This window comes from Rhipicephalus microplus, chromosome 6 (genome assembly GCF_043290135.1).
Source record: "Rhipicephalus microplus isolate Deutch F79 chromosome 6, USDA_Rmic, whole genome shotgun sequence".
In the NCBI taxonomy this organism is placed as follows: domain Eukaryota; kingdom Metazoa; phylum Arthropoda; class Arachnida; order Ixodida; family Ixodidae; genus Rhipicephalus; species Rhipicephalus microplus.
This window is the reverse complement of record NC_134705.1, coordinates 147,878,402-147,904,666: the sequence shown is the minus strand read 5'-3', so window position 1 is coordinate 147,904,666 and position 26,265 is coordinate 147,878,402. Positions and strand designations below refer to the sequence as shown.

Sequence of the window (26,265 nt, the reverse complement as noted above, 5' to 3'; positions counted from 1 at the left end):
CGCTCCGATGCAGGTGTCAGATGCGTCCGACCGAAGTACAAACCTTCGCTCCGGATCAGGAGCCTTTACAATTGGTCCAGAAGCAAGGGCTTGCTTAAGTGTTTCGAATGCCGCCTCTCTTTCAGGATTCCAACAAATCTTATTTCTCTCCTTTTTCCTAGTTAGTTCGGTGAGAGGCTGAGCTTTCTCCGCATAATGGGGAATCATATCGCGGTAATATCCCGCCAATCCAAGAAACGATCGAAGCTGCTTCTTTGTTTGAGGTTTTTGTGCATTGGCAATCTTCTCGACAGTACTATCCACTGCTCGGATGGTCCCTCCTCCTAAACGATGGCCTAAAAATACGACGGAAGTCATAGCGATTTCGCATTTCTGGGGTTTGATAGTCAATCCTGCTTCTCTCACTCTGTGCAGGAATTGCTGCAATGTGTCTAAATGCTCTTTCCATGTCATAGTAGCGATGAGAACATCGTCTATATAATGCGCTACGTTCGGGAGGCCTTGGAGAAGTGTTCTCATCAAACGCGTGAACACTGCAGACGCAGTTTTGATTCCAAATGGCATGTAGATAAAGTGGTAATGTCCGGTCTGAGTTGAAAATGCGGTTACCGATCTCGACTCCAGTTCCAGTGGAACTTGCCAGTATCCTTTGGTAAGATCGAATTTCGAGAAAAACCTCTTGGTCCCAACCTCTGCGAACATCATATCCGTCCGTGGTATGGGTTCCGCATCTGATATCAACACCTCGTTGATGCGACGAAAGTCTATGCATGTCCGATAAGTTTGATCTGGCTTCTTAATTAGCACCAAGGGGGAATTGTATGGCGAATTGGATCGCTCAATCACCCCGAGCTTGAGCATATCTCGAACTTCCTTTTCAACCACTTCTTTCATCGCCAGTGGTAGTGGGTACTGCGGAGTGCAAATCGGATCCGGTGTTGTCAGTCGAAGCGGGCATTCCAGCAAATTGGTCTTTCCTGGCATTTCGGAAAACACATCTTGGTATTTGGTCAGAATCCGCTGGAGCTCAGCAGCTTCTTCTTCAGCCAGCCCTTCACCTATATTAATTGTCTCCACCCCAGTCCCTTGGTCAATAGTGTAAACTGGTATAGGTGAATCTGCCTCCTCTTCTTCCATCACTACGAATGACGCTGTTTGTGTAAACCTCTCCGGTTCGCGATCCTCGTAACGCTTTAACATGTTGATGTGGAACAACTTGGTGTCACGTCCCAAGTCCAACCAGTAGTCATGACTGCCCTTTTTCCCTGTGACCTTAAAAGGTCCTTTCCATTGCATGAGTAATTTATTTTCCGTAGTAGGGAGTAGAATAAGGGCCCGGTCGCCTACTTCAAGCTGACGTTTCGTGCTTCGCTGATCATAGTATTGCTTCTGTGATTTTCTTGCTCGTGTCAAGTTCTCATGAGCCAACTGCAGTGTTTTTTCAAGACGATCTCGCAGATCCAATACATATCCGTAAGTTGTCTTCGCCTCGTCGCCGATGTGTTCTCCAATCCATAATTCTTTTAACAAACTAAGTGGTCCTCTGACGTCACGCCCGTAAATAAGTTCGAAGGGAGAAAATCCCGTGCTGGTCTGAGGCACTTCACGATAGGCAAAAAGGAGTGGGGCAAGCAACCGATCCCAGGATCTTGGTTCCTCCTGGCAGAGCTTCCGCAACATCTGTTTTAACGTACCGTTAAATCGTTCCACCAACCCGTTACACATAGGATGGTAAGGTGTAGAACTGAGGTGCTTAATGGCCAGTAACTCGTTGACTTCTTTCATCAGTTCGGAAGTAAAACAAGATGCTTGATCACATAGAATTTCACGCGGGAATCCTACGCGTGAGAACATCTCCACCAGGCCCTCTGTTACTGTCGCCGAATCGATTGCTGGCAGGGCCACCGCGTCCGGGTAGCACGTGGCGAAGTCCACCATGGTCAATATGTAGCGGTTTCCGTTTCTCGACACAGGTTTTAAAGGACCGATAATATCGATTGCCACTCGCTCGAAAGGGGTGTCGATCAACGGCATTACGCCCAGAGGCGCCTTGCCCACTTTACCTTTTGGATATGCTCTTTGGCAAATGTCACAGGATCGCACGTATCTCTTTACTTCTTCCTGAACTCCTGGCCAATAGAATGATCCTAGTACTCGGTCAATTGTCCTCTTGATGCCTTGATGGCCCGCCATCAGACTTTCATGAGCTAGCTGCAGTACTTGGCTCCGCAGTTTGCGAGGAACAACTACCTGCTGTACTATCTTGCCGGAGGATAACCGATAATGGCGATATAAAACTCCCTTTTGCATAACAAACGAATATTCTGTCGATCCTCTCCCAAAAAACACCTGCCCAACTTTGTTCCTACAGAGATCTAGGCTCTTGTCCTCCGCCTGCTCAATCTTGAAGATTCGTTGGTTGATATTCAAAGCGGTTGCTTTCACCGAATCCAACGAAGTACTTGAATTCTTGACTACGCTGATCATTGGTCTCTCGTAGCGATCTGCTTTCATCACCCCTAATCTCTCCTTGACGCTTTTAGACTTCGTCTTCCTTTCCGACAGTCCCTCGCTCCACCTGCTATCTGGATCATTGGGATCACGGGATCCTGGCACGTTTCCCACGATGACGTCATACAATGGGGAAGTCATGCATTTAACGATCACCGTACCAGAAAAATAGGGCGAAAATATCTCCACTTTTGCTTCGGGAACTTTTATTCTGCTCCCATCGGCTAAAAATACTGTCGTCATAGCTCCTGTCAGCACTTCGTCGGGCACGAGGGAACGTCGCACAACCGTCGTGTTACTTCCTGTGTCCCGAAGAACAGAGACAGGCTTACCAAATAGGAGACCCTGGAGAACTGGCATCTGATATTTCGTTGCCATTTGTTGCGTGTTTACTGCCCCCGACACATTATTCTCGGGCCCGCCGCCGGATGCGTTATCATTGTCTTTAGAGTTCTCTTCGGACAATATACATGAAGCCTTTTTATACGTGGCGGGTTTCTTGGTGCAAACTTGGGTATCGTGTCCTGCCCTACGACAATGCCCACAGTAAGGTTGCTTCGGCCGAGCGCGACAATCTGAGGCTTTATGGCCGATTTTGTTGCAAACAAAACATTGCACTGAAGTTTTTGAGGTCGTGCTCCCACTTTTCACAGCCATGCCGTTTTCAGCCTTTTCTCGGAAAACAAGCAGGTTAGACTGTCGCTGTGCCTCTAAAAACTGATCTGCCGCTTCAGCCATTTCTTCAAGTTTACGGCAATTCTTTTCACGCAAAAAGAGCGCCACTCGATCATGACACTTACTGATGAACTGTTCAGCTACAATCAGGTCACGAACTGACGCGTATTCTTTGTCTACTTTCGACATTTCCACCCATCGGTCGAAAAAACTCATTAATCGTGCAGCGTACTGCCGGCCGGTTTCTCCCTCTTGAGGCTTACTGTGCCGGAACTTCTCACGGTACCCTTCCGCTGTGAAGCGAAATCGCTGAAATAGAGCCAGTTTCACTTTCTCGTAATCAAGTGCATCTTCAGGGGATAGGCGACCAAACACTTTTAGCGCTTCTCCGCTTAGGCACAAACTCAGAGCCGTGGCCCACTTGTCTCTAGGCCACTCTTGCCCTGTCGCCACATTCTCGAACCTTTTTAAGTACGCATCTAGGTCATCCCGGTTTTCATCAAATCCTGGTATAAAATTATGAGGATTGACGTTGGAAGACACCCTTGATGATCGACCTATGTCTGCCCCGACAGGCTCTCTGGCGGTTTCAGTCTGAGTCAGTTGAAGGCGCAATTGGATCGTCCTTTGGGCCTGCTCCTCGACTTGTAATTGCAACTGCATTTGTTCCTTCTTCGCCTCTCTTTCTGCCGCCCTTTCCTCACGAGCTCGAGCTTCTCGCTCATCAATCCAAGTTTTCAATTCCGCACCTTCCAAACCCATGCGCATGGCCAACGCCATTAAATCTGTCGAGCTCATCTTTTCCTCACTAATCGTCAGCCTGACTCAAGCGATACAAATGGCCTCGTCCTGTCGCAGCGGACGCCAGTGTTACATTGCAGTGGGTGTTATAGCAACGTGCAGGTTCTTAGTTAATGGGTGTCCGAGCCGTCGCCCCAGACTCCCACGAAAAGACGAGGCCGTTTGTACGCCACACTTTATACACACGAAAAACGAACACACATAACATGGACAGGCTATTTAAAGAATCCTTCACTGTCTCTGTGAACTATCAAAGTCCTAAACTAACCGTCCCTCCTTTTTAGCATGGACGCAAGACATGAGGTCGGTCTCACCGAGGTTCGTTGCTACGTCTTGAGCTGGCTCGCGTTGTCCGCACGGTCAACCAGGCGACTAGTTGATGGGTAGGCTCCGCCCCCGCAGCCACGTCGCGGCTGGACACATCTGCTGGAGCTCGAGCCCGTAGCCCGACAGCTCCGCGTTGCTCGCACGGTAGACCAGGTGGACCCGTTGGCGCGGTAGACCAGGCACTACCACCGGCCGCGTCCCGGCCGGACACCTCTGCTGGAACTCGTGCCCGTAGCCCGACAGCTCCGCGTGTCCTCAAGCACAGGATGCCTTGAAGCCGCAGCACGTCAGCGACGCACGGCCGTGGCAGGTAGAACGTGGCAGGTAGGCCGGGCTCGACTGTTACTAGGCTCGGGTCCGGAACCCAACGGCCGAGTCGAGAGCCCCGTCTTCCTCGTTCCTTCTCGTACCTCCGCCGCCACGCTACTCCGCGCTCGTGCTACCTTCGTCGTTGTCTGCTTCAAGCGCGCACTTTGTATGGCGCGCACTTTGAATGGCGCGCACTTTGAAGCTTCGCGCACGACACATATCACACTGGGTTAGCACGGAAAGAAATTTTGTTAAAGTAACTTTTAAAAAATTATTGCATTTCAAAATAGTGATGTCATGTTGTTATTTTGGGCTGTTGTAATAATAGGATTGTATTGCTTTTAAAAGTAAATTTGCCATCTCTGACTATATCCTCTAGCACCATCATTTCAAAACAGCCGAAACTCGTACTCCTCAACGGCAGTTGCGTTCCTGAGTTGATAAGAACATGCATTCTGGGGTTCTATAGACAGAGGCGGCGGCTTCATTCTAATTTGAGAGATTACTAAGATCCTGCTGTACAGCATAACGTCATTAAATAAAAGGGCCCTGCAACACTTTTTAAAGAAGCCATGGAATTGATTCAATGAAGGAGCTGATTGCTGCACAAATTCACCGCCTCGAAAATTTTTTGAATCCGTCGAGTATGAGCAGAGTTGCAAAGATTTGTTGCATGCTGCAATTGCATTCTCTCGTTCTGATAAAAGTACTTGGAGCTAAGCAGGGAGGGATGGCGCAGAGAAAGCAAAGAAAATAATTAAAATACTTCATGTGCGCCTTTGGCGAAGCAACGGAGAAAAGGAGCCGATGACCCGTCTAACGGGCATGGAGGCACCCGAGTAACTGTCGCCTAGTCGGAGCACATCATCCTCGAGGTCTAGGCTCTCAGATTATCGGACTCCAATAGCCGTCATCTTAAGATAGGGAACATCCACGCCCTGCGAGGCCGGCGACTTCCTACACGCCGAATGTATAAAGGAATGTTATTTCTCTCTCTCTGTGCACCTCGTAACCTTGGGCACTTTTTCTCTTTTTTTTTTCTTCGAACATGTGTCTTTGTAGTGTGACTGCGCGCAAATGTGTGGATCAGTTGCGGCCTCCTACGATGGCCCCTGTAAGGACTGAGCATGCCATGCTCAAATCAGCGAATGGCTGATAAAATGGCTGCGATGAGTGATTTTTCAGATTGTTCGATTATTTGTCTAGAGAAGAGAAAGCAATTCTTTGCTGACTTTAACCTCCTCAGTCCCAAGAATGCACCAATGAGGAAAGTTTTTGAAGAACTGTATTATATGATGCCCTGCCCTTAAAAACAAACAAACCCAGAAAAATTATGAATCTGAAAAACTTAACGGTTTTCTCAAGATCTGATGGTACCCATTTGCGTACTACTGGTCTTTTGAAGTCTCTAAGATTGACTGCAACAAAAATATCAGACCGAAATGGCTTTCAATATGATCTACAGGGCATCCACAATTAAAGAAATGTACTAAGGGTGTCTTTCATGCTAAAACTAAAAAAAATAGCTTTAACATTTCATGAAGATGCATCCAAGCGCTCAAGCAGTACTCAGTCATTTTCGTTTGCTCGTTTTCGAGATATGATTAGAGACGAGGTGCCATTTTCTAGGGCTTCGTGAAAGCAACTCATCCTCATTGTGCCAAGAGAAATTTGGACACGCGGATACTCAAATGGGATGCTCTGTAGCCTTTAAAACAATGGTACCCAATTGGGTGCCCAGGGACCAGGAGGTTAAGAATCTATTGTGAATTCCAGGCCCCATGCAACCCTATAACATTTGGATCGCGTGTTCTAGGGAACCTCTATTACTGATCGAGAGCATTTTCTGACCATGTTAGAAAAGTGTTGCAGGGCCCCTTTAAAAGGAGTGGGAAACTGTCTGTTTCAACAGCATTTAGAACCATGGCATTCAGCGCAGTTTATCTATCAGTAAATGGAACATAAAGTAGCCGAGAACGTATGTTGTGTTCATTATGCTTTACTCAGCGATTTCATTTACTGGGAAATATATAAGTAAAGTTACAGCATCAAAGTACAAAAGCAACCACATTAGACACGGTTGTCACCGTTGTTACTGAAGCGACAATGCCATGCAAGGGATTTTTCTTTACGTGAGAGTTTGCTGTGCTCAGATGAAACTGCACGTTGAAAAACCAACACTCCGCATATCTGTTCCTCTGGTGAAACATATGCAAGGAGGAACGAGAGGAAGTTGACCATGACTGAACTTCAAGGTCAAAAGCATGCACAAAGTCGTTTTCTACATTTGGGCCAGGAGTAGTAGAACTATAGCACTAAGAACTTAAGTGGGCAAAGTTCAGTCCATAGCCCTCCCTTGCGAAATATTGTACAGCCAACTATGTTTCTTTCCTGGTTAACGACCCTGCGAACTGTACTCGTATGCACTGTTAAGGAGCAGTGGGTCGCCACAACAGCTTATTGGGTATAGCAACGTGACATCGAGCTCGATATCATGCTTTTAGTCCTGGCCACACTGACGTTATATCGGTGAAGGCGGAGTGAAAAATGCTTGCGTGCCTTCCATGTAGGTGCACATTGCTAAACTACACAGGACTGAACTCATTACAGTGTCCATGACACTAACGAGATTTTTCACCTTGGCTCTTGAATGCCGAGAATTTCATGTTAGCATTTTCAGCTGTATTTACATTCTGTAATTGCGGGTTGAATGCTGTCTCTCTTTTCTGTCTCTTGCAGTTCTGCCCGACGAAGTGTTGGAAGGTAAGCTGTCGCCATGCTTGTTCCTTCTACTTCTGAGACTGGGTTGGTTGGTTTGTTTTTAGTGTGAGCATCATTTCCTCGCCTATTCCTCGCATGTCTGAAAGCGAGTGAGTGAGTGATTGTCAACTGGTTCTTGCCTTTCCCCCCATGGGGCAGAGGCGGTTCCGGGCAACATCCGCCTGGCCGAGCACTTTGTGAGTTTCCTGCGGCGCCTGCTCGAGTACATCAAGATGCGGCTGAGGGCGCAGCACATGGTACAGGAGAGCCCCGCCGCCTTTCTCAAGGATATTCTGCAGAAGGTGAGAAGCCGTGACGGCGTGGCTTTTGAAGCCATGTGCAAGGCATGCATATTTCAAGGAAGAAGCTGAAGCTTGACGCGGGCAAGTTAGGGTAACACACTTAGTAAATATGCTGCTTAAAAATACGAGGACCAGGGGGAAACGCTTGCAACAGGCTTTTGTAAACCTACATCTGGTATGAAGTAGGTTTACACAAACTGTGTAGTAAGCAAGAGGCTCCAGTGTAGTGGCTTGTACACTGAGCAGACGGGTCATTGCCCCAACGATTCACTGTACGACCAGTCTGACAAAGCACGAGAGTGAATTGGCTACACTTTGTTCCACAAGTTGGTGTGTGCTTCTATTCAAGAGACGTGTGTTTTGCCCTGGTACCAAGACCCGCATGAAAGATTTATGAAGCATTTACTAATATTTCACTCGCCACAGTGGTTTAGCAGTTATTGCTGACTTGAAGGTCGTGGGAAGAATCCCTGCGCCACATTTCGATGTCGAGAAATGCTAGAGGCCCTTGCACTTAGATTTAAGTGCACGTTGCAGAACCCCATGGGATGGAAATTTCCGGAGCCCACAATTACACTGTCATTCATAACCATATTGTTGTTTTGGGACGTAAAACCCCTACAGTTATTCTTCAACGACTTGTAATGTGTGAGCACCTTGTCATTTGCTGTGACTCAGAAAAGGCTTCTATCTCTGTGTTTTATCTGGTCAGTTTTAGTTATCAGTTTTTACTAGCTGCCAGATGCGCCCACAGTCAGAACTCTCCCAGAAACTGTACATTTTGTGAGACCGCATGGCTTGCAAACTGTTAGTTTTCTGCGTCAGTACCTCGTCTTCGTAAATACGTATTTCAATGACTGGGATAGAGAGCGTGTTGAAAACCCTGCCATCCTTGCGTCTTAGGTGTGCTTGGAACGAAAGCCCCTGCGGTTTTCAGCGGAGCGGCTTCGGTCCCTGCTGCGCACGCTGGAGGTGCCCGACCCGACCAACTTCAGCCCGCTGGTGCGCCTCTGCCACTTTGCCAGCCTAGTGAGCACCTACACTAAGGGTGCGTGTCACCGAGTCTCAGCGTTGCAAATGAGTTCCGTGAAACCAACAAGGTGTCAGAAGAGTTGAGAGAGAAATTGATAACTAATCTTTCAAAGCATAGAGCTGCGAGGAAATTCATACAAACTTCTCATGAAAAGCTTTTTAGTTGCCAAAAAGTTTCTCTTGGTTCAGGAGTTGATTGTGTCCAAATTCTGCGTCCTGGCATGAGGATCTGTTCTGTATTCTGTGTTTGTGTCTTTTGGGTTGTCGATTAATTCATCCTTGCGGGGCAACTGGCTAGCTTCCCTGTTAGCTCGAATGGTAGAGCGAATGCCTCTGAAAGACGTTGCTCATGCGTTCGATTCCTGGACCAGGACGAATGTTTCAGCTGCTATAAGACTCCATATAGTCCAAGGTAACGTCGATACATACGCTTGCTCCGCACAGTGATGCTATGCTAGCAAAACGCGAGCAATCTCAAGTGTGATGTGGGGTGCTATCAATAAGCTTTGCGTGTGCTTCGGCTGCAGCCAGCGCTAGATGCAACATGCTGCATTTTGCGTCGGCGTCGTTACCCAGACTCCATCACGTATGGCTATCATTGTTACAAAGGGACGCTGGTCGTGCTCAAATACGCGTGCGTTAAGGCAATGTAGTGCGATGTAGGCGTGTTCGTGTAAAGTACTTTGTTTACACCTCAACGTAACAAGACGAACCTAGCCTCGCTAACCTGTGCTGCTGATGGCTCGTGCAAATGCTACCTGATACTATATAGAGCCCTCAAGAGGCTTTCTTTCAGAGAAATTTGAATGTATTTTCTTGTAGCTTTGTGCTAACAACAGTTGGTTGTCAGTTATCCCTTTCTTAAGTCTCAGTGTGGTTTGATTTCTGTGTCTGTATATTTTTTTTATTTCCGTGTGTTGGGGGAATCGAGCGCATCCTAGTTAGTGTGAGTGCTCTCCCCGTGCTGCTTGAGCGCTGGAATCTGCCATTAATTAGCAACATGGCATCTGTGGCTTTGCCTCCGGGCTTCTTTGTCTGGTGCAAGCCATGCGTCAGTCTTTCCAGCATGGAGACATGTGTCCGAATTTCAGCACATGTCGTTGAGCTTCACCTATCCTTATTGGCCTCCAATGGCAGCCCTCTATCCCATTAGCTTGCAAAAACTATGCTTCCACAAGTGCCCCTTTGCTTCTACATGAAATGTCATTGGTACAGCATTCACTTCTTACATAAATATAAATATTCGTGCTCACAAAAGTGCGCTGTTTTGACAAATGCTGTCAAATGATGAATTGAAGCTAGAGTAATCCCGTAAAGAAAACAAACAAACAAGGTGGGCTTTCATTGGTGAATGGCCTGTGCACCAAAGGTTTTGTTACTTGCTCTCTATAGCCCCTTGAGGCAGAGCGTTCACATATGTGGACGCCGCTTGCTTTTACCAGTTCCCCAGACTAGCGGAAGAGAAAGGGCAAGACACATTATGCATAAGATTAATTCAACCTTTTGCATGGTCGACGCGTCGTGATTTGAACCCAATGTGCTGCATGCGACTGCGGCCAAGTTCTTTCGTACTTACGATGTTCGACAGGTCGCTCAACGTGCTGTGTTCCAGGACACACATCATACGTATTATTTTTCTTCGCTTGAAGTAAACACAACCAGAAACGAACTGCGTGCGCATTTCAAGCTCAAGATTTTCTTATTATTGTGAAAAAAATCAAACATGTGTGGCTGTGACATAATCAGATATATAAATAGTCGCTAATAAATATGAATTAGCAAAGCTCACAGAAAACAAAGCATTTTTTAGTTTTCTTTTCTAGATTGTAATTACGACTGCATTAGAATTTTGCTGTATGAAATTCAGACATTTATGGACAGCATGTCGTAATTTGCGCCTAAAAAAAATAGTGGTAAACTTGGTTATGAAGGCTTCACTGTAGCACAGCTGTGTGATGCAGTAAAGCATCAACAGAGAATGAACCGCCATACAGTACATTATACAAGCCTGGGCCTATGTATACAGTACACTGCTCAATATACACAGATGTTCTGAACGGGATTGCTGCTTATGGAACAGCTGCCTCCCATGTGATTGCTTTTGTACCTTAATTCCACACTTCTGTTCATCTGAGCAGGTAGAACTCCTGTTAAACCAAGCATATTTTCTTGGTCGCTTCAGAATTCATTTAATGAAAATCTATTGTATATAATATATTGTAGAAGCTTAGACATTTGATAGAGTTGGTGGGGTTCTAATTTGATGATTGGGCAGCACAACACATATATCGTGCTGTTTTGTTGTTCTCTTCAAAGTTATTATGCCATCTGAATTAAACAGTGTTAGTGCAGCTGTGCCTTAATGAAGTGATTTGCCTGGGTGCATATGCTCGTGCAATTGGGGCCAAGTCATCCCTTTGGCGGTGCAGGGTTCACGATAATTGTTGAGCCATATGACGAGCGGAGTCCCGGTGTGCCAAACCCTGTGATAAACCTATCCTGCATGGATGCCTCACTCTCGATCAAGCCAGTCTTCAACCGCTTTCAGTCGGTCATCATCACGTCAGGGGTAAGTGTTGGACAGTTGGGTGCCATTTGACCAGCGGTGTCAGTAATTATGTCGAACTGCAGCAGTGGCTACATGGTTAGAGTGTCCGCTTCCGATTCGGCAGGTGCCAGGTTCGATTCCCAGTGCCGACTGGGAACCCACTGGTTTTTCCCAATGGGTAGGGGAGCACACCAACCTGGCGCTCGGTTGTTTCTGGGTGCTCACTCGAAAGGTAGCTCCATAAGCTTGCCCCATTCGTCGAGGCACAGCGAATTGTGTTGCTTACTAATCTTCAGCGAACTTTTGAAGAGTGAGTGGGAAATCCCAGAGATGGTGTTAATGTTCGACCTCGTGGGAGACTTTAGTTCCTGCGTGGAACATACAGTGTTGAAACTCCGACTGCAGAGTGTGGTTTATGTGGTGCTGTCGTGGAGCCATGCATGATGCACAGTAATAAAGATGAAACGATCGTGAGCAACTCAGTTTGTTTGCACGTATGCTTTCTACATGATTTCTATGCATGTCTTCCACACAATTTTTATTACAGTGCATAGCGAACACACTAGTCTAATCAGCCAGTGCCTCTAGTGCGCAAGCGAACATGGTAGGCCTAGAGACCACTAGTCACCATTCACCAGTTGCAAATTATAAAAGTGGTTTGCTAAAATGTGTTCTTGCATGTCAAACTTTCTGCTGCTGTTGTGCCACCATTGGTGGCGACACTACTGATACTTTTAACTTAGAATTTTAGCATTCTTTCTTTCTAGCCATGGAGTTGCCGTAATGTATTTTCTCATCTATAGCTCTCTCAAATTATACAGGAAATTAGGGACTGAAATTAGTGTGGGGTTCATACATCAATTTTAGTGAGTAAGTGTGCTTCAAAGTGGCTTTACAGTAATGTGCATTTTTTTTGTTCGTTATCTTTTATTTTACCGTGGTTTCTCACTGGGAGTGCACGTTACATGGAGGAATTGTTTATATGCACGAAAATATGGCACTGATTTTTCAGTAGAGCAGGGAAATTTGTTGAGGAAGCGATAGACAGACTGCTAGCAGCTGCTGCTACTATGCATCACGATACTCGAAGCTGTACAAAACAACATGCTGAAGTATGATTCTTCCACAGACGCTGTCTCCCGTGGAGATGTACCCAAAGATTCTGGACTTTCGACCGGTCGTATCGGCTTCTCTCAGCATAACTTTGGCGAGACCCAGCATATGCCCTCTGGTGAATATTCACTAGTTTTCTGTGCAGAATTAGGAAAATTTAGAGGGTTTCTGATGGTGTTACTGGCTGTCACCTATTACTTCTCCCTGAAGTTAGTTTCGCTTTCAATTTGTGTTCAGTCTTTGGTAGAACCATGGCTACAGGCAAGATTCGAAGAGGTGTTTAAGAGCACCACTAAAACAGTTAGATGAGCAAGGTACAATATGTTCCTCCATAAACACTGGACTGTGTATGAGTATTGTTACTATTATTATTAATAATTTTATTATTATTATTATTATTATTAATTCATATTATTACTACTCTAATGAGACATTGTCACACATACGCTGTACAGATTGTGAGCAAGGGCAGTGACCAAGTTGCCCTGAGTTCGCGCTTTGAGACGCGCGAGGAGGTGTCGGTGGTGCGCAACTATGGCGCCCTGTTGGTGGAGCTGGCATCGTGCGTGCCCGACGGCCTGGTGTGCTTCTTCACCTCGTACGTGTACCTCGAGTCGGTGGTGGCTGCCTGGTACGAGCAGGGCGTCCTCGACCAGCTGCAGCGCCGCAAGCTGCTTTTCCTTGAGACGCCTGATGCGGCCGAGACGGCGCTTGCGCTGGCTAACTACGTCAAGGTACTTCTTTGTGTATGCCTGATAGAGATTGCAGTTTATTGAATTGAACGTTAGAACGTTAACTTTATTGAACGTTAAAAGGTACCATACTTTGCCACTAATAAGTGGCACACTACTGCTATTGAAATAGTGCTACTGTGCAGATTTGCATTGGAATTATTCTGTACTAATTACCATTCACTTTAACCTTATTTGAACTTAAAAGAGATGTCTGCACAAGCCTAGTTGATAAATATTATATGTCGAGGTTCAAATTTAAGTGATACGGCTATTTACGCAATACTTGTTTGCCAACATTTTACTTAATGCAGCCACTTAAATTGTGCTCTTGTGACTTCACCTTTGTATGTTTTCTTCAAGTGAGGGTAGCAACAATCAGGAAATTAAATTAAGCACACACAAAGATTGATGAGAACGAGTGCTGAATATGTGGGGCATTTGCGTAGGCGTGCGAGAACGGAAGGGGCGCCGTGCTGCTTTCTGTAGCCCGAGGCAAGGTGTCCGAAGGTGTCGACTTCGGTAAGGCGGCTGGCTTCTGCAGCCCATTGAAGGGTACGTCTAGACTGATTCTCCCTCTCTCGCAGACCACCACCTTGGTCGGGCAGTGCTCATGTTCGGCATCCCCTTCGTCTACACGCAGAGCAGGATTCTTCGGGTGAGTGCGGGCGGTATGCTCCTTTCACGACACCACAGATAGATAGATGCACGAGACAGTGAAGTCTCGCAATTGCAGTGCAGCACGTTTTACTGAATGCTGATAAATATGGAGCTCTACTGGGTTAACTTGTGCCCTAAAATGAACACTCAAAAGTACACGCAATGCGTGCTGTGCACTGATAGAGTTGGTCACTGTCTTAAAGCATGTGTCATCTGATGATTCACGGAATGCGCTGTTCATTAGACATGAATAATAGATTCGAATCTCAATAATTCAAACTCGAAGGGGCCCAAAAATTTGTTGGAATTAAAAGAAGTTTGAATTAATGAAAGCTAAATGAACGGAGGGCTCACCATGCAGTGGCGCATGTGCATTGAGCTAACACAGGAGGGGAAAGTTTCAAAAGACATTTATTCACAAATCACAGGACAACCGTCAATAATTGAAGCAATCGGTGATGCGCATCTGCACATGTTTTTTTTTGCAGTAAGTCAATTTTGCACGCAGCTTGCAAAGCATTTTGTTTCGGCTTCAGCATTCTCCTGGCGAGAGAAGTTGTGCGCGGCAATGTCCAGCGCTGACACTTTCTAAAGACAGCGACGACAACACGACAGTGCCTCCGCTCCACTGCTACCACAGTGTCGAAAAACGTTGGCTGCTACCCTCAGCCGCAGCGTAGCCAGTACCTGACAATGAAGGAGGAGCGTCTTCACGCGGAGCGAAGCAGATCGACATTTGACGGAGAACCAACACTCCACACCAACTTTTTTTTTCTCTTTGTGCGCGTCGTTAAAGGAGAAGGGTATACGTGGCAGGGATGGGAAAGGGGGAAGCGTGGCGCAGGCGCGTCGCCAATCGGCATTTGAGAGAGACCGAACATTCTACCGCAGCCTTTTCTTTCTTTTTCTTTTCCTTCGCGTGCAGCGTTGAGGTGCCGGAGGTGCCACCGCAGGATTGGGCATGGTGCTGAGAGAATTTTCGGAGCGTGATATGTTCGAATTAACTGTCGCAAGTGCTTGCGCATTCAAATTACCGGGCGTTTTCACCCATTAGAATACACATAGCTTTGACGGGACCTCAGCACGAGTTCGAATTAACTGGAAGTTCAAATGAAGCGTGTTCGAATTAACGAGATTCGACTGCACAAAGTTTCAGTGTTATCGCCGCGGCTTGCGTAGCTCAAGGCTAATATTGGCTGCTTGCGTTGTGTATATGCTGTTTTCAGAATTGTCTAAAACAGTCTAGAAGTTTCCTGAATACAGTAGAACGTTTAAACGTTCGTTTTCACTCTATTCTATTTCCCAGATCCTACGCTCCCAATCGCAAAAACTAAATATAACCCAATAGAATTATGCATCAATTACTATGTTCCATTTAACATGTTCTGGGCATGTGCAATTATTCTACAGAAATTCTCAGCACCATGGCAAACTGCGGTCATACGATTTGTTCTGCTGCCAAAAGTTCTCACTCAAGTATGCAGAAAAGCCCCTGTCATTTACCGGTACTTGTGGAGCACCACCATGCAGCGATGGCGGCATTCGCTATGTTTACATCCCTCCTCTGCGCATTCCCGAATAATAATAATAATAATGATAATAATCGTTTATTTTCCACCAATACACAGCTGATGGGGGGGGTCAGAATAAAAGCGACTATTCACGTGACTATGTTCTCACCCCCTATTTATTGACCATCCCACCTATGTGTACTCCGAGTTACTCTATCGCCCCTCCAGCCATTGCCTCAACACTCAATCAACTACACGCCAGCCCTAAGGTAGGCAGTCATGCTGGCCTTCGAATTCTTTGAACTGCTTTAAAAAGAAAAATGTCTTTGCTGCAGCACAGGGGTTATGTTCAGCAACTTTGCTGAACACTGCAAAGGAAAGTATGCCGCTGCCACAGTTCTGAACGACAGATACCGATGGCATAGAGCCACAGTTATGAAAATAATAGAGACAAACTTTAGAGCATCACAGGACAGAATTGTAGCAGGCACATCACTTATAAGTGTATCGTGTCTGTAATCAGCCAAGCCATTTTAAAAATACTGCTTTATTGTTGAATTTGAGACTCTGGCTTACTGATGTTTGAAGTTTAAAATACAGTGCAAAGACAAAAATGTGCTCTGTTTTTGGAAAAAGACATAATTCCACCCCAACTCCATTTGATGTAAAAGATGCTTAATTCCATTCCGATTCCATCCCTCCAAGCTTTGTCCTCATTGTATTTTCATTCCATACTGGGATCCCGAAATGTGGAATGATTGCGGAGTTGCTCTAATTTCAGAGGGGCAACTCCACAACACTGGCTGACAGCACTAGCCTCCAGAGTTGTTCAAGACTAACTGAAAGGTCAGCCTATGGTGCGTTGCCTATCAGTCTGGACTTCCGCTGCTGCCGACAGAATTCCCCTCTTCTATTCTGCAGCTGCTAGTTGCTGCGGCACCTGTTGGCACCAGCTTCGATTAGTCTATGTGGTCCTTTAAGACATGGGCTTTGTAAACGGTTGATGTGTGTGTATTTTCACCAATTTCGTCTAGTTATGCCTTCATTTTAATAAAATTGCCCCAGCTTTGCTAATATGTACAATAATTAAGATTAAGAGGGGAAAGTTTGAAAAGAGTCCTCGAGTTTGCGTAAAGCCAGACGGTTGTTTGTGTCTGGCCTATCACGAGCACTTGCTTTGTACCAGCACAGTTGGCTAGTTGTTTGTGTATAGCTGTTGCTGGCTCTCAGCTTATGAAGGTACAATCAAAGGTAATGAATGTAATCCTAACGAAACGAAAAACATCTAAGCACTAGAATTTGTTTCCTTGCCAGGCTCGGCTGGAGTTTTTGCGGGACCAGTTCCAGATTCGGGAGAACGACTTCCTCACCTTTGATGCGATGCGGCACGCTGCACAGTGTGTGGGTCGAGCACTTCGTGGGAAGACGGACTACGGCATCATGATCTTTGCTGACAAGGTTGGCATCCGTATTTATATAACTGTCTGCACTTACCATATTTTATCACGCATAATCCACACGTACAAGCCTTAAACCAATTGGAAAAGGATGATCCCATGTATCACTCGTGCATTACATCTTATGGAAATGTTTTTTGCAATTCGATAGAAATAGGCCACTAACTGTGCTGCAAGTGTGCAAAAAAAAGGGCGGGGGGTGGGGAGTAGACTTTATTTTTTACTCGGTTTCAGTCATCAATGTCGCTCGTCCTTCTTCAGCTATGGTCATTTTCAGCTGTAGCTATCACTGCCGCCTTCATTTCCCTGAAGCTTGTTGCACACCAAAATTGGCACACCACTTGCACTCCACTTTAGCTCTGAATTAATTTTGTTTAGTCTGTGGCTTATATGCCTGAAATCATGGTAATGCATAATCATGCGATATATAAACGAATGCTATGGCAGTATGCAGTTAAAACAGGAAAATCAGTAATGCACTAATATTTTCAGATGCGTTCATAAATAATGTTTCAGAATGTGTGACACTCATTTCCGCACTCTTTCGATGTCTCCTAGGTTGCCTACGTGGCACTATCTGTTGTCAGGTGATGCATGCATTCGGACAGTCTCTTTTCAGGCTTAATGTCATACAGATGTAATAACACTGCATTCTATAACGAATGAAGATGGCAGAATGCTTCAAACCAATGTGCTGTCTTGCTTTTGGTAAAATGAAATTCTCTTCTGAATCTTGGCATAAAAGCACACGTGGAATGCACAGTGTTCATTGGCTGTTTTCATTGACATAAAGTAGACATTGTCTCGTCGGCAGCAGTCTGTTCACATGTTTTATCACGCTCATTGTATGTTTTATTGTGACGGCAATTTTATAGATTCTCTCGATGGGTTTTTGCCATTGCCATCACTGTTGCCGCCATGTTCTGTAAGAAGTTCACTTTTTTAACGTTTCTCTAGGCATCATATTTTGTACCCACTGGTAAAAAGCCTGCGGGTCGGGACAATGAGCACGGCTGAATCAGAAATCAAATGAACTGGCCCATCTTTTTCGTTTAGAGAGGGCATGTGATAACAACCCTTCATGTGTTGGACCTGCCGTCGAAAGCTAAGGCTCTCTTGCCTGCAGAAATGTGGAGGTGTGGGCAGTTGTCGCTTGGCTAGCAAGTGAGAACATTGATGATAAGGGCGCAGTTGCAATCGCTGATAGTTAAGCACCAACTGCGAACATGGATTGTGTAAGTGGGATCACAGGTGCTCGATGAGCTTCTGTTAACTTTGGTTATTTGGGCCTGATCACTACAGTCAAGCCCACATATAACGGCCCCACTTAAAACGAACTTTCGCTTAAAACAAACAATATCCGCGTGACCGTGAAAATATACATTGGGTCAATGGCACAAAACTGCATTTGCAACGAACGTTTTCGAACTTCGGCAATCGGTTACAGCAAACAGGGTCTGCGCTCTGCCAACTTCCCGGGAAACCACTTGTGACTACCCATCAGGCATCGGCGAGGTGCCCATGCATTCTTATTGTTAAACGGCGACCCTGCCTCCACGCCTCTTCAGTTGCCACTCTCCCCGACTGCTTTTTCTTAGGCATTCCTCCGTTCTTTGTCCCCACGCTACTCTGAGCACCCCACATCGCCATACGCGGCCTGTGTTTTCACATTACCACCAATTTTTCGAAGACCGGTCGGCCATGTCCCCTGTTTTTAATCGCTGGTACTGTCGTTGGCGTCGCCAGCCTGGAGTGACCTGACCATTTGCCAACATCATCTGTATCCGATCGTCTGCGTCTTGTTTTATCGTATCGTTCTAGTGCACGCGTGTACGCTACCCCACTGACTCTGAAAATTCGCGATTCGTTTCGTGTTTAGGACCTGTTCTCGCTCACTTCGCACTCAGCTCAGCATGCCTTCCACACGTGTGCGGAAGCCCGACAAGGGCTGTTCATTTGCGTGAAACGAGTCGCGAAATATCAAGGTGGGTGGCCACGCACACCCGCCGCCGCAACAAAACGATGTTTTGAGCACAGCCGCCGATTATTTGAACAGCGCCGTGCGCGCTGATCCAGGTGGCCTTGCTTTGACTTCTGCGCACGCAGGCCCTCCATCAAATTTTTATATGCGCGAGTTGCGCGTTTCATGGATCTTTCAAGCAAGCTACCCGACCTGCCTGCTTCCCACGTGTCATGGTTTCAAGGTCTCCCTCTCACCGTATCCTTCCCTCTCTTCACTCTATCGCAACTCCTTGCCCTTATCTCACAAATCTGTTTTCCTCTCTTGATCACAACCCCTTCGCCCGTCTCCACCACTCCAAGATGCCAGTCACGCTGGCTCAAATTAGTTTCGTTTTCTGACTAGAAACTGGCCCAGAGCTGTTACACGCGTTCTGGCATATGCATCGCGTGTGCGCGTCTTGCTCGCTCTTGGTGTGCGTGTGTAGTCACGATGGCAGACAGGAGGACTTTCACCCTTTTTCCTGCTGCTCAACGAAACATCAAAAGTGTGACCGCTTGGCTTGAGCCTAATCCGCGTGTTAGGTGTTGTGTTGCGGAGTGCTTGCTCATAGCTGTTGACCACCTGGCAGCCAACTTGCCGCTTTCGGTATTCCGGTATTCAGCTGTGGAGATGGTGAATATTTCATGGGCGTCAGTGACGACTACATGCACGCGTAACTGTTTTCACGAGGCTGACTTCGTCGTCGTCAGGCCCGATGCCGAGCCTGAGGCTTTCGAACAGGATCACTTCGGCAGCGATTTGTGGCAACGCGTCGTCGACTCTGTCCTGGGAGAGCGAATGGGACATTTGTTGAGCTGGTTTAATTATGGCCGATGATGATGTCGACACTGTGGAACCGTGCACGGAATAGGGCATTGTGAATGAAGTACATGGCAAGAGCGTGAAGTACATGGCAAGAGCGATACGGAGAAATCGGATTGGGAGAACAACGAAACTTTGGAGCCAGTGCCTCATGCAGCTTATGCCACAGGCCTCGGTGAATGAGCATGCTGCCGCGTGAAATAAACTTGGAACCGCCCTTATTGCTTCTGCTCTTTGAAACACGTGCAACGCGCACTTTTTTGGGCAAAAAAGTTTGTGTTTTCACTCACAACTTTTTTAAAAGCTGTGTTTCATTTACTACAAACTTCACTATACAGCGAACGAATGCGCGTCAGGTTCAGGTTTGTTATAAGCGGGCTCGACTGTATGAGAGTCTCGCATAAAAACTGTTAACTGATTATAACAGCGCGATCGCTGCCCCGCCGCGGTGGTCTAGTGGCTAAGGTACTCGGCTGCTGACCCGCAGGTCGCGGGTTCAATTCCCATCTGCGGCGGCTGCATTTCCGATGGAGGCGGAAATGCTGTGGGCTTGTGTGCTCAGATTTGGGTGCACGTTAAAGAACCCCAGGTGGTCGAAATTTCCGGAGCCCTCCACTACGGCGTCTCTCATAATCATATGGTGGTTTTGGGACGTTAAACACCACAAATCAATCATAACCGCGCGATCGCCGGTGCTTGAGTAGCTCTGTGAACTTAGATTATGAGGGCGCGATCGCTGGTGCTCGAGCAGCTGCTGTGAACTTTGGTTATGAGGGTACGATTGCTGGTGCTTGAATAGCAACCATAAACTTCGGTTACAAGGATGCGATTGCTGGCGTGTGTACTATCTTGACAAGCATCAGCAGACGACTCATATACCCTTCTATGTGCAGCACTCTCAAGGTAAAGAGACCATGCGAAAAGTGCCCTGGACCAGCCATGTTCTTTTACACCAGTGTTTTGTAGAGTTACGTGAGATCGGTTCCAACGAAGTTAGCCTTTCGTCGTTTAACATTAAATTTTTTTATATTGCATTCATTCGTATATTGCACTCACTCAGTCACTTGTGTGCACTCCCACATTGGGATGATGCCCTTATTGATTTTGCACAATCTTATGATGGCGATAGTGGCTGATTACACCATTAACTAAGAGCCAAATTCTTGCTTTATTGGACTGATTTCTCGGCAATGCCAACGGTGATGCAGCGTTTCTCGAGATGGGACAAGCGTAGCAAGCTGCCTCGGTGGATACAAGAGCACCTGCAGGACTCCCTCTGCAACCTGAGCACCGAGGAGGCATTACAGGTCGTTAAGCGCTTTCTTAGACAGATGGCGCAGCCTTTCACAAGGGTCAGTACCTCTTGTACTTTGTGTCTATTACTCTATTCGGATTATGTGTGCTGACGTGTTCAAATGATTTTCTGCAGAAGGTTTATGGCTGTCTGCATTAAACTCTATATTGTCACAGACTGTTTTACCTGAGCCAATCAAGCGTAATGCAAAGATCCCTCTAGCATTACATTTGGATGCTCACACTAGTGGTCAGTGTCTGTGACAGCCGACGAAGTTGGTATGAGCCTCGCATGACCATTTTTCCTGCTCATGTTTCACTTGATTTGCAATGTGGGCAGGCAATCGGCTTTGTTTTCACTGTTTAAAAGATTTATATGAGTGCAAATATTCAGCTGGAAGGCGGGTAGTATTTTAAGTGTGCTCAAGCAAGAAGTTCTACAAATTAACAGAATTAACCAAATGCCACAGTTTGCATCGATTAAAAATTAAGCAATACCATTGGACACATGGCAGGTGAACCAAATGTTAAATCAGTTGCAATTTAGCACGAGTGTGAAGTACAGTAAAATCTCAATGATACAGATTCATAAGGAACATGCGAAATATATGTATAATCCCAAATTTATATGAACTAGAACAAGTTAAAGCTGATCATGAAAATGAACAAAATCTTTATTGGGGTTAACTATATTGCTGAAAAAGTCAACGATGTTCTTTTGAACTTTCCTGCTTTTACTTTCTTTTGATAAAGGCACCTAAAAAGAATGAAACCGTGCCACGGTTTCCTCACTCATGCTGCTGCCTCATCTGGCGCATTCACTCTTGGCCTCAAAGGAAGCGAAAGTGGCAAAACTCGGCAGAAATTCACTCGCTTCGCTGCCTAAGCGGCCACAAAACCGCGCTACATTGTCGGCACAAAAAAAAATATGCCGGTCCTGGAGCATTCACCCTTGAAAAGTGAAGTGAAGATCGTTGTCCGCCAGAGCAACCAGAAAAACCACGTTCACGCTCGTCGAAAACGTTCACATTCCTTCTGCCTCTCGTACATACCACCTCCGCGGCAGCCTTCAATGCTATGAGAATTCATTCGATTTTGCTTGTTTATTGAGCACTGAATTTCTTACTGAGCTCTAGTTATGCATGCAAAGCACTGGCACTGAAATTTTGACTTGGGAGATACGCCAGAAGAAACGACGTGAGTGAGCACACGTGCGGTAGCGATGACGAAGGATTTAGCCAGCTATGTACGGGGCATGCCGGCTTGCCGCTGCTGCACCTTCTTTACTTCCAGTGTTCTCGGTGATCGTAATAAAGACCAGGCTCTCAATGAATGCGTCCTTGTTGAAGCCGTGAGATTTGTCGTGCTGCATGGGTAGTTCGCCATGGCGCCGACGCAAGGCACCGCTGACGCCCTCGCCACCATGTCCAATTTGCGGCCATTTGTTTACATCACGTGCTTTGAGCTAGTGCTACCGAAGCGGTGAAGTGGAAATGCAATCTGGTATTGCGTGGCAGGGAAATTAGTCTCGGACCGATTGTGACTGTGGCGTCCTTTTTTCTTCGTTCCTAACAGTGGTTGCCCGAATCGCCATGCGTTGGTTTTGATGCTATTCGCCATGTGTTCGTGCATTCCCTTTCACATTGCTATCAATTGTTCATACCAGAGTTTGAATCATCTTGAGCCCACTGTAGTACTTGTCTAGGCCCACTGTTATGCACTGTGCTCAAGCATCGTCTCCATTGCCGCAGGAGGACCAACTCGGGGTGTCTCTGCTCACAGCTGAACAACTACAGTCGGAAGAAGTGAAGAAAAAACTGGAAAGCAGGGTGCAACTTCACTGAACAGAAGGGAAGGGGGGTGATCATTTTAGCTGGCATCGTTCCCATCATCAAAGTTATTTAATAAAATGTCTAATCACATTTGGTGGCTGTTTGTGGAAGACCTGGATGTCTGACTTGCTTGATGAACACTGTGGTAATGTAGGTGTGGCTTTTCAAGATAAAAACCGCTACCAGGGGCCATCTGTTGATGGGGGCTCTTTAATAACTTGCGGCTGGCAGACTGCTAGCGGCAGTTTATGTTTCGTCCATTTTACTTTCTTCACACTTATATCATAATTATATGACAACATTCTCTATACTTTCCACGGAAATATTGTCTGTCACACAGCAAATCCAAAGTCATATACAGGGAATATTGTTGATTTGTAATGTCATATGTTTGCTGTCACACAGGCAAACTAATGCCATTTAGTGAAAATGACATTCCCTGTTGAATGAGTTCATGAAACACATTCTCATTCAATTTCAAACAAAATGCAATTTCAGACCAATTTCAGATGCCAGATACCATTCAGGAAGATGGTTGTTAACCTATGTACATGCATTATATGAAACTTTTGGAATTCGTATATATCGTATTCTTCACCAGATTAACTTATTGGTGATTTGATGATGTAATAGCACGCACGAAAGTTTCTACATGAAAGCTTTTAAACTACAGCGGCTAGACGCCAAATGTTTTATGTGTGCTGTGTTGTTGTTGCTGCCTGTATCGTTGGTGTTGATTGTCCGATTGCCAGTGTTGTGGCGACTGGCGATTACAATATGAAATTGCTGCCGCCATCTTATTTATGCAGCAGGCGGGTCAGTTGTGCCCCCTTGACTTGCTCTTGGCTTGACTTCGTTTGTGTTGTGCAGCTGTGGAAAGTTGTGTAAAATGGCTGCATTTATATTCTGGGAGAACATTTCTAGATAAGAACTTATTTTGTAGCTATGTTCATGTTAAATGCAAGTTAACAGCTTTGTTTCTCCCAAAGTCATGGCTCAGAAGGGCTAATGTCATGGTCGTCATGTTAATATGACATTTGTTTTGGTTGTGTGACAGCACGCAGGTGAAATAGCATTAAGTTCACTTATTGTATTTTGTTGTAAATGACATTAGATTTGCCATGTGACAAGGATATTATTGTCTGTTAGTTCTCGTTAATATATTTACAGAATGTAATTAATGAGTAAAATTTCTTGAGCTTATGAGTGTACCAAATTTTTCCGACCATGTTGACTTGCACGCTTTTGTTGCCACTTCTAGTGTTTCACAGATTAACTTATATTTAGCCAATCTCGATAAGAATGATGTTATCACAGGTGTGTTAACGAGTGATGTCTGGTGAGATTTTTTTGTTTGAAGCGAAGGAATTCCAAACACGACATTTGTTCACAATTATACAAAATCAGAATGACTAATTACGAGACATTAAGAACATTTATTCAACTAGTAGCTACAGTAAACCAAATGAATGGTTCAAATCAAGCGACCCTAATACTAATGCTATGTATAACTGTAAGGAAGTGTGAGAAAGCAGTAACATCAAGGACCACGCATGGTTTTCTGAAAAAAATAAAAAAGCAAAACAGGCTCAGAAAAGTTTTCAAAAGTTTATGAAAAGTTTCGAAGGGAATGATGATCAGTGGGCGAAGCAGAGCGATAGTTTTGGGTTGCCGTAATTCACCTGTGACATTGACCACTCATGCGTGTGAGTGCCAAGGCTGTGACCAGTTATATACAACAATAATCATTGGTCATTAATGGTATGTTGGGTTGATTTGTGAATTTCGTTTCGCCTTCATTAGTATATTGCTTTGTGGTATTGGATCTAACCTAAAGTTGGCAAAGGCGAGGTCTGGGTAAGTTTCTCTGGTGGTTGTCGATTGTTCCCAGTCCTACGAAATGCAGCATAGAGCATATCGAGGCGTCGTGTACTGCACAAGATGGCTGTTGTCGGTGATCATCATCACCATCATTTTCATCGTTCACGTATTAGTTACTTTGCATGTGCTGTGCCTTGGTGGCATGATGAGAATGTTTGGTCTGGAAAGCGCTTGTTCTTCATTGTTATCAGCACCATCGTCAGCGACGGCGCACAATGCCAAGGAACAAGCCTTAACTTTAAGGACAAAAAGGAAAACTTTTTCATCAGCGAAAAAAATTTGGGGACAAAGACTGATGTAAAAAAAATGTCTCGCATGAATCAGGCGTGTAGCCAGAAAATTTTTTGGAAAAGGGGGGGGAGGGGGGGCACCATGATTTCGGGAGGGGCGCCCCCTTAAAATTGCCATTTTCGTTCTCCATGCCATGGCGAAAAAAAAATTCGGGGGGGGGGGGGGGCTCATATTTGGTGTGCCACCTCCTGGCCACGCCCTTGGCTTGAATACGGGATGAATGCACAAGTCCACCGCGCTGCTTCGAGGTGATGGTGACTGGCCGCCACTGCGCGCTACTGCCGCCGGCAAGGAGAGAGTGCTGACGTCACGCAAAGAGAGGGCCGCGTGGGGCCGGAGAGCGGCGAGATGAGAGAATCGACAAACTCTCTCGAAGGGTGTATATGACTCTTCGGGCAGCCACTATAAAAAAAACCTCGAAGTAGTGCGCGCTAAGCTTCTGTATCCCAGTTGTTCACGCATGCACGGGTTGCGTGAATTTATAGAAATTCTTTGAATTCACAATGTTCGCTTGTGTGCGCACTCGTGTTTGTGCGTGTGCGCGCGAATGAATGTATGTATACGCGTGTTTGTATGCGTGCAAGTGCCCGTGTGTTTGTGCTTGCGTGTCTGCATGCGCACACTGACACACGTGCACATACACGCATGCAACGAGACGCGTGCGTGCGTGCACACACAGACTCACGTTTGCACGCGCTTACTATATCGCCCTCCAGATGTCCACTTGCCTTCGCCATTCGGTTAATGTCGGTGAGAACTACACGGTGCCGCAAGGAAGGTCAAAGTGCAATGCCCTCCGGCTCCGGTCTTTATTGAATATACCTCGAATTTTCGCTCACTGAACGCTGGTTTGTCGCTCACAACCATGGAGCAAGGAAAATTTTTCCTTCCTCCATGCTCGCAACCAAAGATGCCGGTGGTGGCGCCACTGCCAACAGGAAAAGTTCAGTGAAGCGAGCCCATTAAACATGTCATCAGAGGCCACCTGTTTCAATTAGAACGTAGTTGGCTAGGAGCCCGCGTTCACCACATTAGGAGCCCGTATTTGCTATTATTTCAATGTTATTGCCCTTCTAAATTTTCCGCCATATTTACGCACGGAGCGTAAATACGGCGGACGGCGCCAGAGCGGAGGAATGGCTGTGACGTGGCCGGCATCATTGCCATATGTCACTGACCCACTCATTCGCCGTACTCTCTTCACATACGGCTCTGCTGGCCGCTTGTTTTTTTTTTTTTTTTTTCGGAGCTCTCCAAAACCGGAACTCGGGACTGCCTGGCACTAAACAGATGGTAATTCAATTACTGCCGCGCGCTTCTGTGAGAACGTGACGTCTAATGGCTATGATGCACAGCAAGCAACATCTCTCAGGAAAAGAAAGACAATTTTTTTTTTTCACAATACGC

General features: G+C 46.0%; 1 protein-coding gene across 2 annotated transcripts in view; it reads left to right on the top strand.

Annotated features, from left to right (window-relative positions):
* The window catches only part of Xpd (general transcription and DNA repair factor IIH helicase subunit Xpd), a 77,878-nt gene that overhangs the window by 24,375 nt on the left and 27,238 nt on the right, over positions 1-26,265 (top strand). The window contains exons 12-22 of one of the 2 annotated variants that reach the window (XM_037418709.2): positions 7,363-7,386; positions 7,543-7,685; positions 8,589-8,733; positions 11,147-11,286; positions 12,395-12,496; positions 12,834-13,112; positions 13,559-13,631; positions 13,697-13,767; positions 16,595-16,738; positions 20,770-20,913; positions 22,606-22,776. In XM_037418709.2, the coding sequence (XP_037274606.1) occupies positions 7,363-7,386; positions 7,543-7,685; positions 8,589-8,733; positions 11,147-11,286; positions 12,395-12,496; positions 12,834-13,112; positions 13,559-13,631; positions 13,697-13,767; positions 16,595-16,738; positions 20,770-20,913; positions 22,606-22,698 (1,358 nt within the window). In that variant the 3' untranslated portion in view covers positions 22,699-22,776. Of the gene's footprint in view, positions 1-7,362; positions 7,387-7,542; positions 7,686-8,588; positions 8,734-11,146; positions 11,287-12,394; positions 12,497-12,833; positions 13,113-13,558; positions 13,632-13,696; positions 13,768-16,594; positions 16,739-20,769; positions 20,914-22,605; positions 22,777-26,265 lie in introns of those variants that run through there. The other variant, XM_075866860.1, reaches the window with a different exon arrangement.